At 43.3% G+C, this 17325-nt stretch overlaps 1 protein-coding gene across 3 annotated transcripts in view; it reads left to right on the forward strand.

Moving 5' to 3' along the window:
• The window catches only part of LYPD6 (LY6/PLAUR domain containing 6), a 67236-nt gene extending 50721 nt beyond the window's left edge, over positions 1–16515 (forward strand). For all 3 annotated transcript variants that reach the window (XM_081930101.1, XM_081930102.1, XM_081930103.1), the window contains exons 3-5: positions 4842–4940; positions 8988–9118; positions 11900–16515. In XM_081930101.1, the coding sequence (XP_081786227.1) occupies positions 4842–4940; positions 8988–9118; positions 11900–12061 (392 nt within the window). In that variant the 3' untranslated portion in view covers positions 12062–16515. The remainder of the gene's footprint in view (positions 1–4841; positions 4941–8987; positions 9119–11899) is intronic.
• Positions 16516–17325: the final 810 nt, after the last annotated feature.

Genomic DNA, 17325 nt, shown 5'->3' on the forward strand with positions numbered 1-17325 from the left:
AAAACAGCTCCCGAGAACAAGGTTGCTACTAATGCAAATAGCAGCAATTGCATAGATCTTGTAAATAATGAGGGGAAAGTGTTTTCTGGGATGGTAAAGCATATCTAACAATCTCCCACTTTCCCCCTCCCCTTAATGGCCTGGTTCAGCAAGCTCCAGTCTCCTCCTTGGGCATGGCCACCCACAAGCCAAGGTTTGGAAATACCTGCTTCTTGATTTAAAACTGCAGTTTACTGGGAACTCTGATTAGTCTAAACAAGCCAGAATCATAAACCATGGTAGGAATTCAATGTTGTGCATTTCTGCCTGTCAGGTGTGTTTCTTTCTTTCTTTCTTGGCCTGCGGGGTGGGAGTGGGGGACACAAAACCCAGGGGAATAAATGGCAAACCTTATTCATATTTTTAATCCAGAGTGAGCATGCAAGTTGTCCCAGAATCATTGAAAAGGAGCAGAATGAGCTTCTGCATGCAGGTGGGACAGAAAAAGCAAATGGCCTTGTACACATTACATATGTTGTATGTAATCTTACTGTCATCTGTGATCTCTTTCCACCCTCCTTGGCTTCTCTGGTCGTGTTGCTTCTTCCTGCTTTTATCCTGAGCTCTCACAGTTGGCATGAGCAAACCTTTCCCAAGCATTCCTTCATTAGAGCCTAGCCACATCTTATTTAGGTAGTATCTCTGTTCTAGTTTGTATTAAATTGCATTTATTGCACCTTATTGTTTGTGTTGTTCATTCTGCATTCTGTTGTATGCCACTTTATTTTATTTTTTTTGCAGATAGGTGGTCTATGAGTATCATAAAAGGGACGCAGGTGGCGCTGTGGGTTAAACCAGAGCCTAGGACTTGCCGATCAGAAGGTCGGTGGTTCAAATCCCTGCGACGGGGTGAGCTCCCATTGCTCGGTCCCTGCTTCTGCCAACCTAGCAGTTCGAAAGCATGTCAAAGTGCAAGTAGATAAATAGGTACTGCTCCAGCGGGAAGGTAAACGGTGTTTCCGTGTGCTGCTCTGGTTCGCCAGAAGCGGCTTAGTCACGCTGGCCACATGACCCGGAAGCTGTACGCCGGCTCCCTCTGCCAATAAATCGAGATGAGCGCTGCAACCCCAGAGTCGGCCACTACTGGACCTAATGGTCAGCGGTCCCTTTACCTTTACCTTTAAGTATCATAAAGCCAACAAGAACACACATTTTAAGGCAGGCTTACATTTTCACAGGTAGTTTTAAAAATGATGCTTGCACAACTATAAGCAACTTTTCTCGTTTCTTTCCACCTTTTTTTTTTACTTGCAGCTTCAATTTTGTTTTTAAACAAGGCACAAAGGTGGGGTGGGGAGTTGATTTCTGCTATTTTCTTTCAGTTTGGCATCGCCAGGTGCTTTCCTGTTGACCAAGAGAGTGAATTGCAAGATATAGTTACAGGCAAATTCTGGGCACTGGGCAGTTGCTTTTGATTTCCTTTAGAATAGTCCTCTTAGGGCATTGGGGCCTTTTGCTCTGAACCACAGTCTATCAGGCTTATTAACTTCTTAGATCGTGAGCCAAACAAATCTCGCTCACAGCTGTGGCTACTGCTTTTTGAAGCTTCCTTTCAGTTCAAGGGGGGCGGGGAACAGAAGCGAAGAAATTACCAGGCACCTCCTGGAGGTTTTTTCTTGCAGCCCATCTTAGCTTTGCATGTATCTCTCTTGCCTACAGAGTGGAGGGATAACATCAAGGAGTCACAATGCTGAGCAATATCTTCCCTCTAAACCCAGGAGAGGAGCAATGCTGCCCTTCTGCTTGAGCTCTGCTCTCTTAACATGCTTAATCCAAGTATTATAGGAAGAGTTGAAGACTGTGGAATCTGTGCTATTGGTCCAGGTCCCATGAACAGGGTTTCTGCATTCCAGGGGTTGGTAGGTGCTTTAAGAGACCCAGGCCCATGGCAACAATATACATAAAAACTGCATGCACTCATTTGTTACATAGATGCAAAAGGAGTCTGATGTGTAGAAGGAAAGCCACCCTGTTTAAGCAAAGTTTTCATAAAAAATCTGTCTCTTTGTGTGTTTTTAAGATGATAAGGGCAGAAGATTCAGAGGCCGATGCACAAAACCTGGACCTTGGGTCCCTTTGGACTGCCCCATACATTGTCCCCCTATGTATCCACGAAGGATGCACGATCCTCTCTGGTTATCCTTGCTATGGCCCAAAGCAGCTAGCTTTGTTGCAATCCCTGTGACCAAGACCTGGCTAGCATGTACATCCTACAATTAACTTGTGACATCTTGGAAAACAGGAGCTTGTTTGGCCTTCATGGGCACTTGAGAAATCCAGATCTGAATGAGCTCCCATTACATGAATAGTATACTGCTTGTAAAATACTTACAACAACCTTGCAAAGTGTGGCGGTATTTTCCCCATATTGTGAAAGTTTGGTCACAGTAGATTATCTGTGCCTGCATGCACATCACATTATGCAAAGCCAGTTTTTGAAAAGGGTGTTTGTTTGTTTTTACTATACTGGCACTAAAATTCTGAGCCTTAGCTTATGGGTACTGGAGAATGTAGGCGTCAAGGAATTTTTTCTAGGCTTTGTGTAACATAGAAAGACTTCGTTCCTTTCTTTCGTAAGATACTGGTTCATTCTCAGAACACAGAACGGAACTGTAGGAGTGTTTGCGTTCCAAGGCCCAAGGCACATTTTGTAAGCCAGCAATGGTAGTATGATATATGGAGTTGATATAGGCTGCTTGCCAATGTTACAATCACTGTAACAGGTTTTCATTTTTCCCAGGAGGAAGAAAGCAATCACTTTTGTGATGGCTTCTAGAGAACACAGTAGCAAAAGTCTATATGTTTTCATTTAGGCTTTTCGGAGGTTTGGGTTTGGGGAGACATAATCTGCCAGTGGCTGCGTAGTGAACAGTGTTCCTGAAAAGCAGAGATTAACTGTGATGCTTTATGTTGCTCAAGTTGTTTGAGAAGCAAATTTTGCATTTTTCTACCTCTTTCTTGAAAGCAAACGTAGCTCCCACATCTGCACAGCAATTTCGTCACTGTAGCCTAGTCCCCAAGTCTATATTGGCTATGACAAATGTGAGACTATGACATTTATCTCCCCCATCCCTTTTGAATGCTATTTATTTCTCTCAATTAACTGGCTAAATTAATGTAGAGGGGTCACTGTAGATGCATCATTAGGGTTCAGTTGCAAATGTACATTATCTTTTATATCTGTTTTAAGTTGTTTATTGATTTTCCTCAAAAAATTCTGGCACTCTGAGTACTGAATGCTGGACTAGATTAGTTGTTGACTGATCCGTCAGGGCACTTTTTAACAGGAGATGGTGAAGGTGTTGATAGTTTTCTGCTAGAGCTCCCTAGCGCACACTCTCCCCCAGTCCCACCTGAGCTGCAGTTTCCACGATTCCCAGAGACAGGAAATTACTATTGAACCAGTTTAAGGCTACAGTTCTATATACATTTACTTGGGAAGTCATCCTCCTTGAATTCAGTGGCACTTCACAGTAGACATGCATGGGCTTGTGCTGCTGGTCTGTAGTGCAGATATGCAGAGAGAATAAAATGTCACTTTCTGAATACAGGGATTGATTAGAGTCAGGAACAGTATCTACTGATCCTGCAGATTGGTACTTGCTGTCGGTCCATTTCTCACTTTTCAGCTGCCCCCTGCTCTATTGCCTAATCCGGTGGCTCTTCAAGTTTGCTGCATTGAGGAGGGGTATTTGGATTGCTGCTTCCCCCTCCCTTTCAGTAGACCTTTCTTAACATTATGTCCATCATGTTGTTGGCTACTTGAAAGACTTCTGAATCCAAAAGGTTAGATTGACGCATGCCTTGAGTGGAATTCCACCCATGGAACTGCCTTGCTGGAGAAAGAAGCAGGGCAATTGCCTCTTGCAGAATGACATCTAACCAGCCTTCAATCAGCTGTTCCACTTAATATAGCTTATTTGGGGCAAGGAAGGTCTGCAGGAAAATCAGGCACACAGCTGGGGATCTATTTAATGTTTCTCCTGGAGTTGCTCATGTAGTTGTATAGCCAGCTGCTTTTCTCTTGCTTTGCAGTAGGTTTGAAAATTTCAAAGAGTGCTATAAAATACCACAAATGAGTGGGGAAGCATTTTGGGGTACACATGATCTGTTACGTTTGTTTTTCTCCTGTTCAGTTTCTCTCTTTCCCCTTCTATTCTTGTTGGGCACTTTTCGAACAGGTGCTGTTGCGCTTCTCTTCAATACAAATTCTATCTTGATTTGGATAGTGCCTGAAATGGCAGATCTGGAGCCATACCCTGAAAGATCAGCCCTTTCAGTTACTATACAAACTGGTTCTTGGAGGCTCAATCCCCAGAGCAGGAATAGCAGCACAGTGCAGCTTCTATGTGTTGATCTGCAGCTTCCATCACTCCCATGGCCCTTGCTGTCTGGGGCAGACAAGAAGGTACCATGTTATTTTTCTAGAAAAAGAGGTGCCAACATTCACCATGAACACCTTCCTCGGTCTCTTCTGATGGCAATGGCGCCCACCTGAGAGGTGCCGGAACTGAGTTCCAGCTGAAAATAAGCCCTGGTTACCCCTGCCATATATTATTTTTCTTTGGCCAAGAAAATACTGTTCTTGTTTTGGCTTGACATTCTTTTCATCTGAAGGTTTTTTTCTAAAGTTAAACGGCAAGGAAGAAACATGGAACTCCATATCACATCATCGATAACATTCAACTTTTGTGTAAATCTTGTACAAACATTTGGCACCATTTGTTTCTATTCTCAAACAATGTTCCAAATGGATTGATGATGTTAATGTAGCTGTGGCTTTTTTTGTTTTTGTTTCCCAGCTACTCCATATCCTGGGGGATTCAAGTGTTTCACCTGTGAAGAAGCAGTCGACAACTATGACTGCAACCAGTGGGCTCCAGATATCTATTGCCCAAGAGGTAAATGAACTGTGTGTTTGCAGTGAAGGTGTTTTCAGAATGTGCGTTCGTCTTAGATGTGGTTGAAACTTGCTACACAGATTATTCTAGCAGATATAGGCCTCCCTGCCACCTCTAAGGAATTGTACTGAGGACAGAATATTGCCCACCTGTGAATCACTCTGCATCATGATTTCAGGTGAGCTGGTTTTGCCTGCAGCAGGCATAGGCATCATCATGCACAAGCCTGACCATCAGTTCATTTCTTTGAGAACACTATGCAAGGCTTCACAGATCAGCTGATTGGCTGTGTCTGACAATCAGCTGATCAGCAGTTCCCACTTGGCTGAACCACGTCCTTACCTGTCCCATGCCTGACATTCTTTATGAAATGAGGTGTGGGACAGGAGGCATGGCCTGATTAGGCCCACAGTCCAGAGGTTCCTACCCTTGCAGTGCTAGATTTAGCTGAGAAGAGAAGTAGAGAAGACCTATCATTGAGAAGGTTCATTTGGGGGCACCCAATTTTGGGCTTGCTCAAGGTGCCCTACTACCACAGACTACCCCTGCACTATGGAGAAGGAAGCAGCTTCGAGGCCTTTTAAATAACTCATAATCTGGGCCTCTTGTGTCTCAGTTTTACTTTAATTTCAAATAGTTTTTATTACGTTATGTTGGCTTGCTTTTGCTTTTGTCCAGAGAACTGCTGTTATGGGAAGGCTGCGTACATAAACACAAACAAACCAATCCAATTTCATATTTAATTTGTATACTGTACCCTAGATGGTTTACACCTTAAATGTACAACAGTCACAATTGCCATCCCATAACATTTCAAAGTACAGCGGAACCTCAGTTTTCGAGCATCTTGGAAGCAGAATGATTTGGAACCAGAACACCAAAAACCCGGAAGGAATTGTTTCCTTTTTCGAACACGCCTCAGAAGTCGAACGGCTTCCGCTGCATGTTTTTCCATTTTTCCAATGGATTTTGCGGACTGCCCCATTGATCCTCAGTTTTCGAATGTTTCAGAAGTCGAATGGTCTTCTGGAACAGATTACCGTATTTTTCGCACCATAGGGTGCACCGGACGATAGGGCGCACCTAGTTTTGGGAGGTGGAAAACAAGAAAAAATTATTCTGAACCCCAGAAGCCAGAACAGCAAGAGGGATCTGGCTTCTGGGATACCGTGTGGCTGTTCTGGCTTCTGGAGTAACCGCACCAAGCCTCTTCAGGGCAGCAGGATGAAGGCTCCCCCTGCCCAAAGAGGCTGCGCAGGGCTAAAGCAGAAGCCAGGACAGACGCGTCGCTGAAGGGGCACTGCGCCTTCTCTCTCTCTGCGCAGCACCCCTCCTTCACAGGAGAGGTGCTGCGCAGAGAGGGAGAAGGGGCAGCGTCCTTCAGCGAAGCTGGAGAAGGAACAGAAGAAGACCCTTCTGTTCCTCCTCGGGCTTCGCTGGACAGGCGCGTTGCTCAAGGGGCGCTGCTCCTTCTCTCTCTCTCTCTGCGCAGCGCCTCTCCTTCACAGGAGAGGCGCTGAGCAGAGAGGGAGAAGGCACAGCGCCCTTCAGTGAAGCGGGAGGAGGAACAGAAGGAGACCCTTCTGTTCCTCCTCTGGCTTCCAGGACAGGTGCGTCGCGGCGAAGCCAAGGAGCCTGCATTCCCTCCATAGGACGCACACACATTTCCCCTTCATTTTTGGAGGGGAAAAAGTGCGTCCTATAGAGCGAAAAATACGGTATGTTCGAAAACAGAGGTTCCAGTGTTATAACAATTCAATAATACATTTCACATACAGTATTCCAAGACAATATTAACCAAATACCAGCAAACAAAGAAGCAAAATAATCCCACTGATTGCACATTACAAACAATTTGCAAATAGCCATTCTAGAAGTCCCTTTCACTGCTTCCTGTAGGATTCCTCTCATCATCCCCTGTGTATTCTTACCCCCATCTCTTTCAACTTGAGTCCACTCTCAAACACCCTGTGCAACCACTGCTCCTCTGCCTTCCCTCTCATCCCTTCAGACCCTTCACCCCAAAACCTCTCTTCACTTTCAAGCAACTCCCTCCCACATTCACATCCACCAGCCTATCTTTTATAAACAAATATGGAAGCAATCTTTCTCCTCAGTCTTATTTCAGACTTCAGTGCTTTGGAAGCTGGCCAGCAACATCTGCAGTCCCTTCTAGATCGGTGTAGAACTTCCACATGGTCTGGCCTTACCATTTAATCCGCTGGGATAGATTTGATGACCACAGACGGTGTTGTTGTTCTGCTCCCAACGACGAGACTATAGGGAAGAAGCAAATTTGTGGAAGCATTTTAATTCAAGTGAATATAGACGCTAGGGTTACCTCATCAAATATGAATCTGGTAGACACAGAGCAATTAAAACAGCCCAAAGATATGCCTGTTCCGATGTTTTATTCTAGTCCTGCTCAGAGTGTGGCAACTAGTTGGAAGGAAGCCAATGCGGTGGAAATCTAGTTTGAAGGGAGGAAGGGAAGGCAGACACCATGTTTTGCTCCCGCTATGGGAGAAGGATGCTGGGGGAATACTATGCTCTGCCAGGTTGCTTGAAAATGATGCTGCCCATGAGGAATGAAACTGGATTTTCTAAGCACTCAGCACACTTTTCTGAACAGAGCAAGATGGCAAAGTGGGTAAATGCATTTTATAGGGAGTTGAAGGACTGGTGTTGAAGGACTGGTGTCCTCTTTCTCAAGCTCTTCTAAAATGAATACCCTGCGGATACACAAGAGCAGGCCTTTTCTGTGGTGACTCTCCATTTGTGGAATGTTCTCACCAGGGAGGCTTGCCTGGTATCTAGGTGCCGTTCAAAGGCATTCCTTTTTCCCCAGGAATTTGGCTTATTAAACAATCTATGGCCATTTAAACTGGCGGGTGGGGGATTATTTGGGGGGACGTGTTGTATGTTATATATTTTTGTGTTTTTATATCGTAAACTGCCCTGTGATCCTCAGATGAAGGGTAGTATAGAAATTTAATTTATTACTATTATTAATAATACCTTAGATTCCAGCCAATTTACATGAACTTTCTATTTGGGGGCAGAATAACGATTTGTGGGAGCAGCCACACTGCCCAAAGCTGTATTACAAGGAGCTGCTCAATAAAACATAACAAAGTGAGCAGCAGCATATTTCCCAACTTCAAAGAGACATGATTTGGGGTATTAAAGGAGAGTGGCTAATTAGGCTGCACAACAGCTTACATTTTTGGACTCATGTTTCCATTACTCCCGTGAATTCATTAGTGTAGCTCATAAGCTACCTGCTTTTGATGATTTAGCTGAGATGCACTTGCCATAGTTAGGCTTCTATTAAAGCTCTTTTGTGTTATCTACTTTGAAAGATAGCGGGAGCCTTTTACATCTTCTCTCAGTGGGATTGCTGTACATCTGCAAAATATGGGATTTGGAGGCTGGAATCGACTGGGTGGAAAATCTAATCCATCTTTTAACTTTGCCGCAAAGGCTCCACAAGCTGCTTAGACTCACAGCTTTTGGATAACCTTTTTATTCTCATAGTCTTATGACTACATTAGCTGAACTATCAAAATACACGGCAAATGATGTACACGCTAGCTAGATATTAGTCCTAGCCAGAATCAGGTTCACCTACTTCTTAGAGAATGTGAAATCCCCAAAGACATTGAGAGAGTTTACAGAATAATGGAATGCTGTTAATGAGTAAATGGCTTCAGGATAGCAAGCTTTGAGGCATTGGACTGCAAAGTCTAGAGGCTTTTGTTTTTAAAAGAAAGGTTCGGTTTATGAAAATGTGTAAAGGAGATGTGCAAAATAGATGAAGGCAGAAGTTCTCTTGGAAGCTTCCCAAGATTTACATTTTGCACTCCATTTCTAGTGTTATGAAAGAGGGGGAAAAACCTTTTTATTTCCACTTTCTCCATGCCACGTACAATTTTATAAACTTCTACCATGTAACCTCTCGCTTGCCTTTTCTCCAAACAAAAAAGCCCTATGAAACCTCTTACAAACAGGAAAAATACAAAAACATTTTCCCCCCTGTCCTGGCAGCTACACGATATTGCTATACTCAACACACGCTGGAAGCCAATGGAAAGAGTGTATCTGTTACCAAGCGCTGTGTTCCTCTGGAGGATTGCCTGTCTACAGGATGCATAGATCTCCAGCATAAGGGTTTGAAGGTAAGAAGTGAAATGGACAATCCTTGGTCCACGCTCACTCCAACACAGAGCAGATCTTTTTCACACCACGTGTGTGTATCTACCCAACAAAATGGGGACATGGCCATTTTAGTTAGGATGATTTATTTTTGTGCCTTTGTTTTTGTATTCAGATAGGCACCAATTATTAAGCATTGCATAAAAGGAGGAACTGAGGTGAGGATTGTTGGCACCCCAAAATTAAATACTGTACAGTGGTGCTCCGCAAGACGAATGCCTCACAAGACGGAAAACCCGCAAGACGAAAGGGTTTTCCGTTTGCGAGTTGCTTCGCAAGACGAATTTCCCTATGGGCTTGCTTCGCAAGAAGAAAGCCCATAGGGAAATCTCCGGGGACCTCTTTTAAATGCTGGCGGTGGGGAGCAAAGCCTTTCCCCCCCCTCCGGCCTTCAGAAGAGGTCCAGGAAGGCCGGCGGGGGCCGAAAGGCTTTGCTCCCCACCGCCAGCATTTTAAAAGCGGTCCGGGATAGCAGGGAAGCACTTCCCGCTATCCCGGACGGCTTTTGAAGGCAGACGGGGGGGGGCAAAAGTCTTTGCTCCCCCCTGCCTGCCTTCCTGGGGGCTTTAAAATCGCCCCGGGACAGCGGAGAAGTCCGCTGTCCCGGGGCGATTTTAAAATGCTGGCGGGCGGCAGCGCTGCCACCCGCCAGCATTTTAAAAAACCCCGGGACAGCGGAGAAGTCCTCTGCTGTCCCGGGGTTTTTTAAAATGCTGGGGGTGGGAAGAAAAGCCCTTGTCCCCCCCCCAGCCTTCAGAAGAGGTCGGGGGACAGACTGTCCCCGGACCTGGCCTGAAGGCGGTTTCCATAGGAACGCATTGATTGATTTTCAATGCATTCCTATGGGAAACCGTGCTTCGCAAGACGAAAAACTCGCAAGACGAAAAAACTTGTGGAACGAATTAATTTCGTCTTGCGAGGCACCACTGTATTTTTCGCCCTATAGGACGCACTTTTTCCCCTCCAAAAAAGAAGGGAAAATGTGTGTGCGTCCTATGGGGCGAATGCAGGCATTCGCTGAAGCCTGGAGAGCGAGAGGGGTCGGTGCGCACTGACCCCTCTCGCTCTCCAGGCTTCGCGGACCTCTCCGCAAGCAGTGGAAGCACTCCCGCTGCTTGCGGAGAGTTGCCTATATGCCGAAGGCTGCGCGTGCTGAGCTCAGCGCGTCCAGGCTTCGCGGACCTCTCTGCAAGCAGCGGGAGCCAGCGCTGGGCTCCCACAGCTTGCAGAGAGCTGCCTGTTTGGGGGCTGGGGTCGGGGGAAGCTCGGGCCTCCCCAGCCCCGCGCCTGGGGGGAAAATAATTTTCCCCCCTTTATTTCCCCCCCAAAAAACTAGGTGCGTCCTATAGGGCGAAAAATACGGTAAGCATATTTGCTATTAAAACTGGATGGTTGTAAGTAAGCATTTATCAAGTGGAAGTTTGGGGAAATAGAAACCCCTTGACCCATAGTGCTTTTTTCCTAAAAGAAAAAAAGGGGGGAAATTTAAGGGGTATTCTCATTTTCCTACTCATATTGAAACCCTGCCCCTCAATGAGGCCAAACTTAGATTCACAAAATGTTTAGGGGTATGCATTCCCCTCCCCCCCCCAGTTAAAAAGCACTGCCTACATATGTTTCTCAACGTATGGGTGCTACCAAGATGGTTTTATGCATGTGATGGTAAGTTAACTTTTGGAAGTGGTTACCTGTAATCATGTGAATAAAACTGGTTCATTTTTAAAACACAGAAATATTGTACATACCAATCATATCTTCCATGGGGTTCTTGGGTGATTTTCTCCAAAGTTCACAACAGCTGGCCTTTTTTTTCTTTTGAAATTTGGAAATGATCTGGAAACAGATGAGGTTGCCTTTGTTATTAATTTCTTGAGACTGCAGCGGTACCTCTGGTTGCGAATGCCTCTGGTTGCACACACTGCGGTTATGAGCTCCGGTAACCTGGAAGTAGCTGCTCCCAGTTGTGAACTTTGCCCTGGGATGCAAGCAGAAATTGCGCACCAGAGAGACACACGCAGCGGGAGGCATGCTTTTGCTAATGGCGCCCCAGGTTATGACTGGTTCCCTGTTACGAATGGACCTCTGGAACAGATTCCGTTCGTAACCAGAGGTACCACTGTACACAGAAATTTTGTATTATGTGAGTTTTGGTTAGCCTTACATTTCACACCACAATACAACTCAGCTCCCAAAAAACTATTTTAGGCATGGTAGCAGCTTCTAGAGGGGTAGCACTTTCCACTTTAAGTTGCAAGTGGGGATTGTATTCAGCTGAATTTTCTCCCACCCTGAAAGGGCGTGGGTACATCCAGTGGGATTTTTAAAAACTTGGCTGTTTTTTCTTTAAAAACAAAACTTCAAGCCATAAATCCAAATGGCATCCTAAAGTCCTTCCTAGTTCCAAAAGTGGTGTGCAAGCACACAAAAACTTATACCAAGAACAAACTTAGCTGGTCTCTAAGGTGCTACTGGACAATTGTTTAATTTTTTTATATATTTCGACTGCATCAGACCAAAACGGCTACCTACCTGAATCTGGAAACAGGCAGATAAATTAGCCCTTTCCTGCAACTTCTGTAATCTAAATTTCCATTTTATTTTATATTTCCATTAGCATTTAAAAAACAAACCAACCAACCCAAAACCTGGAACTTGGAGTGTAACATGTAGTTATCTCAATATGACGAAGGTCTTTTCACATATGGAGCAGTTCTCTTGACCAATACTTTTTTTCCTTTTTCTAGGTCTGCACTTCGTGTTGTGAGGGAAACATCTGTAACTTGCCGTTACCCAGAAATTCAAGCGATGCCATATTTGCAACAACAACTCCCATAAATCACACACACGGACATTTGCAAAGTGTACCAGTCATAATGGCATGTCTCCTGCTAGTTTTTGCTACGTAGACATCCCAGGATAAAGTGCCACTTACATATTGAGAAAAGCATTCAAGGATGAAAGTATTTATGAATACATATGACTTTAATTTAATATATGTTTTTAAACCCTTCTTTCTTAGTGACATTTCTAAAGTCAGCTGTCTTGAATTCCTTTTAGCCTTGGCTGATTAAAAAGCCTTTGTTTTAATCTGTGTCTTTGGTTTAAAAAAGAAGACAGAATTTTGTTGTAACTCTAATAATTTGAAGGAAACCTTTTGTAATCAGAAGATTTTGGTCACTGCAAATACTTGATCGAAAAGGTATATTTCTTCCTAAGTAGTAGCTTTCAACTTCTGAAGGGAATATATCTAGAGTTTTGTACATAACAGTAAAGAAATTAAAACCAGGCCTCCCTAGTGAAGCCACTCCACTATGCAAAAAAAGGCTTTTGATTAATCAGCTGACAGCACTAAAGAAATATTAGTTGATTGATCATTCTAGTTTTAATAAACTGCATACGTTATTGCATATGAATGAAAAGATCCTCTTGAAGGAAAAGTATTCTTGATTCATGCATTTATGGAAAACAGGTACCAGCTTAGAGGCACTTCCTTATGTGTGATGAAGGAAGTCCATGGCTCTTCCAAGATGGTTCCTGCACCTTCTGCTTTTTGAAGGGTCAGTGTTTTCTTTTTTTACAAAATAAGTAGCATTTTCTTTCACACATCTGTTACCCAGTTAATTTGGGTCATTGTTTTAATACAGGCCTGTTTTAGGCATGTCCGATAATAATAATAATAATTTATCATTACTACCCTGCTCATCTGGCTGGGTTTCCCCAGCCACTCAGGGCGGATCCCAACAGAATATTAAAACCACGATAAAACATCAAACATTAAAAACTTCCCTAAACAGGGCTGCCTTCAGATGTCTTCTAAAAGTCAGATAGTTGTTCATTACCTTGACATCTGATGGGAGGGCATTCCACAGGGCGGGCGCCACTACCAAGAAGGCCCTCTGCCTGGTTCCCTGTAACTTCGCTTCTCACAGTAAAGGAACCGCCAGAAGGCCCTCGGCGCTGGACCTCAATGTCCAGGCAGAACGATGGGGGGTAGAGACGCTCCTTCAGGCATACTGGGCTGAGGCCACTTAGGGCAGCACACACATGCACAGCCCCAAACCTGGAAACGTCAGAAAGACATCACTAAAAACAGTGTGTTTGCAGGCTTTTTCAATGGGTTTCCAATTTCACGTGAATTCACGCAATGACCTGGAATGCCACCCCTGTTCAAACGGGGAACTGCCTGTATTTCAAAAGGCTTTAAATTTAACCAGTTCATAGAGTAAGACTTTCTGTCCTGTATACACTTCCCCAAGGGTGAAGACCATTGAACTCAATGAGGTTTTCTGAGTAGAGTCCAGCACACTCTGTGCACACCTCTCTGATCCAGTGGAACATTCCTCTGAGTAAACTTTCCCAGGAGGGCACTGCACATGTTGCAAACCCAGTTTTGATGTGCTTTACAGATACATCCCCATTTCCTTTGTGGATCTGTCCCCGTGATCGATGCTGGTTGTGTGCATTGGAGCCCCTTAAAAGCTGCACATTGGGCATTGTAAGGCTGCTGTCACGGGTCAGTAGGACTCACCTACAAAATGTCTAATGAGAATCCGAGTTTGGATCGGAACTTCTTGAGAGAGGAACGTTGTGGACAAATTTCTTTTCACTAAGGAAATGCTTCCACTGAAATGTGTTTTACTAATCCAGACAATACTTTTGGCACATCAGAGGGTTTATTTTACATACTAGATCACAGTATTTATTTTTTTATGACATGATCAGGATTGGTAGCACGTCTATTGTTAAGCAGCTATGCGCAGTGCATGGGCTGTTAGTATGTCATGGCAAACCATGGTTGATTGCTTACTGTGAAAGTGCAGAATGTGTAGCTCCCACTTCTTTCTTGTTCACTAGTGAGTGGAGGCAATGAGATGTGGTCCTCTGGTGTAACATTAAATCCTAACTGGAGCAAAACACCAGCTAACCTTGGTTCATATGTTGGGGATCATCACGGTTTGTCGCTCCCACTTGAGAAGTGGGTATCATGGTGTGTTCCCACAAAACAACCGTGACTTGCTATGATATGTGTTTTCAGCCTATATGTGACAATGACAATTTTTTTAGACTAGTGCTGTGGGGATAGGGAAGTAAAGCTGAAGCTAATTCAAATATGTGTCACTGCCTTATGACAGTATAAAGGATCAGTGGGATTTTATATACAATGAAAAGCCGTGTAATCATGAGTTATAGTGATTTTTATGAGTTGTCTTTGGCTTTTTATTATGTTTGGCTAATGCTGATCCACGGGGACCTGGCACTTTTCCAAGTTACAACGCATATTCTTGCTGTAAACCAAGGGGAGCGGGGAGGGGAAAATGGGAATAGGGAACTGTGATCAAATGTATTCCAATAAGAAACCTTTTCTAAATCCTAAGTGCTTCATAAAAACTTCTGTCCAAAGCAAACAAACCAGCATCTACCAGCCTCATATTCTGTGCTGTGTTTGTAGAAACACACCCAAATCCTAAAATATTTGTAATTCAGCTACTCTCGTATTTGTTGCAGGACTTTGTGTGTGGGATGTATGTGTATAAATAAATGTAAACCTGCTGCTTCTATTATAAGAACAGGCCATACTATCCATTTATGCATCAAGGCGCACACAGGAGTATGAACTGGAGGCAACTACCTGGAAGTAATTTTCACTGTTTTTTTTCAGCAGTCCTGGTTCAAAGTCCCATGTACACTGCATTTCATGGCTAGGGGGATCAGTTGGGTGTCAGATTCATTGGCAATGTGAGACATCATCATGTTGATAAAATTAGTCATGAAGTCCCATTGAATGCAATTTAGTTGTGTGACTAACGTTATTCAGCAGGGATAAATAGGGGTTATTGAAATTTCAATGAATATATTTGAAAACAAGGTGTCTCCATCCAGTTTTGGTCAATTCTCACTTACTCCATTTTAGAAGTCACCTTGACCCTCAGGAGTGGCTTTTTTGGAGGTGGGGGGCAGTAAAACTCGCCTCCCTCTTCTTGTTCCTGGGATCCAACCCAGCCATGTCTCTCTGCAAGCAATGGCTTGTTTTTTGTTTGTTCGTTTCTTACATCATATACATTTTAATCCGTAACCTCTAATTTCATACACCAGATCTGACATACCCTTTTCCTGAGGCCCCGTGTAAAATCTAGTTCAAATATAATTGCAATTCAAAGGGATGCAAGACTGACAATTGGGACTGCTCATCCAATGTTGCGGCATACCACTAAAACGGTTGCCATTGGACAGGAAGACGTCACTTCAGCCAGCTTTTAATCTTATGTACTACTCAGCTTGTTTCATAGAGTACCCCTCAACTTACCAAAGTCATGACTGGGGCTGAAACTGTGTGCCAAAATATATGTTCGATTTATATGCTCTTTAAGTCATGTTGCATCAGTAATTTGGAAAGCACTTTCCATATTATAGAAATGTGAAAGGATTACAAGGCACTTAGAAGTTATCTACATACCACACTTGTGCACTCACCATATGGAGGCAGATAGCAATGGCATCCCTTTGTGCCCTCGCCACACCTCTATGAAGTAATGTGACTAGGTCATATGGAGAGTTTCTGCACCAATATGGCACCATTCATGGCAATGGCTAGCATGAAACAGGTGAGTGCCATCCTACACATTAAGAGTGTAGCGAGTACCTCATGCGGATGCTATTTTAAACAGTCTCTATGTGATAGAGCTGGTCTACATGTTAATCACTAAGAGAATTGTTCGCATTGTGTCTTACAAAGAGATGTGTTGCATACATTGTGATCTCTGAAAAGGTAGTCAGTTGTTCGTTGTTGCACGATTGAACCATGTGGTTAAGCACTTCTTCACAAGCAAGAATGACTGAATTGTCCTGTCTGTGAAAGCTGTGGTTATTATAATGTGATACATCACTCAGGAAACTTATTATACTGCTCTGTAACCATTGAATTGGACCACACTTTGAAATCTTAATTTGAAAATTTTGCAGTCTAAGCATGATGGTGTTACTAAATTTGTATCTCTGCATTTGTATTTCATTCTGAATTTTAGATTTTTACGCTGTGAAAAAAAATATTGAAATGTGTCTAAGTAAAAAGCATGATCATCTGAAGCCATATTTGTGCAAAATCTCCTGGTTATTATCCTTTCTACTGTTTTTGTAACCTTCTGTGGATGTATTCCTGTGTAAATAGTGCTCAGACTTGTTAATGTTGTAAATTTTGTACATTCTATAAATAAATAATGTTTTAAACATGGCATGTTTGAATGATTTTTCTATCTATAATCCTCACACTCTCTTTGACGGTCTTTGTATTACTTAGCTCTAAGGAGCAAAGTTGTGTGCCAAGTTTTCTCTTTATTGTACAAATATACAGAGTAGCAACTAAGACCTGGTGTTTGCTTATTTATTTAAAATCATTTATACCTCTACAGGCACATACCCTCCACATATGGTGGGAATGCCCCCAAATCCAACCTTTCTGGACAGCAATCTTACAAGAAATAGGCAAAATATCCAAACAGATATTGGAACCCATCCCAGAACCATCCCTATTGCATATTTTCCAAGACAATAATGTGCACTCACACTATAAAGAGCTCATAACCCACCTAACTACAGCAGCCAGAAGCACTATAGCTAGACACTGAAGAGACTTGTCAGGAGTGAACATGGACCACTGGTATCAAATCGTATGGGAAAACAGCCTTACTAGAAAAGCTAACCTACAGACTGACATGGGGACAAATAAAAGAGGACACCTTACCCTCCCCTTTATTACATACATGGCCTGAAAAGCCAAAAACCCACCAATAGCATATGAATCAATATGGCTAACTTGACTCAACAATACTCCCCCCCCCCCGCACCACGCACAAACAAATCTTACTGCAGTCAACTAAAGATAACCAACTATGCCTTGCCCCCACCAACCTCTCTCACTGCCAAGGGAAATAACAAATGAATAGAAAGAGAACCTACCCAAGTGATGCTGACACAAAACCCCACACATACATTAAGTAAAAGAATGTAAGCTTTTCTACCCTCCCACTTCTCCACCAACTTATACTGTATACAACATTAATGTCTCACACTAAATGCAACTGATAATAGAAATGGTTCTATGGCCTGAAAAAAAGAGACAATGCACATACTATTGTAACCCAATAAAATCTTCAATAAAAATTACTAATATTTG

Source organism: Podarcis melisellensis, assembly GCF_964234715.1.
Source record: "Podarcis melisellensis genome assembly, chromosome: 1".
NCBI lineage: Eukaryota > Metazoa > Chordata > Lepidosauria > Squamata > Lacertidae > Podarcis > Podarcis melisellensis.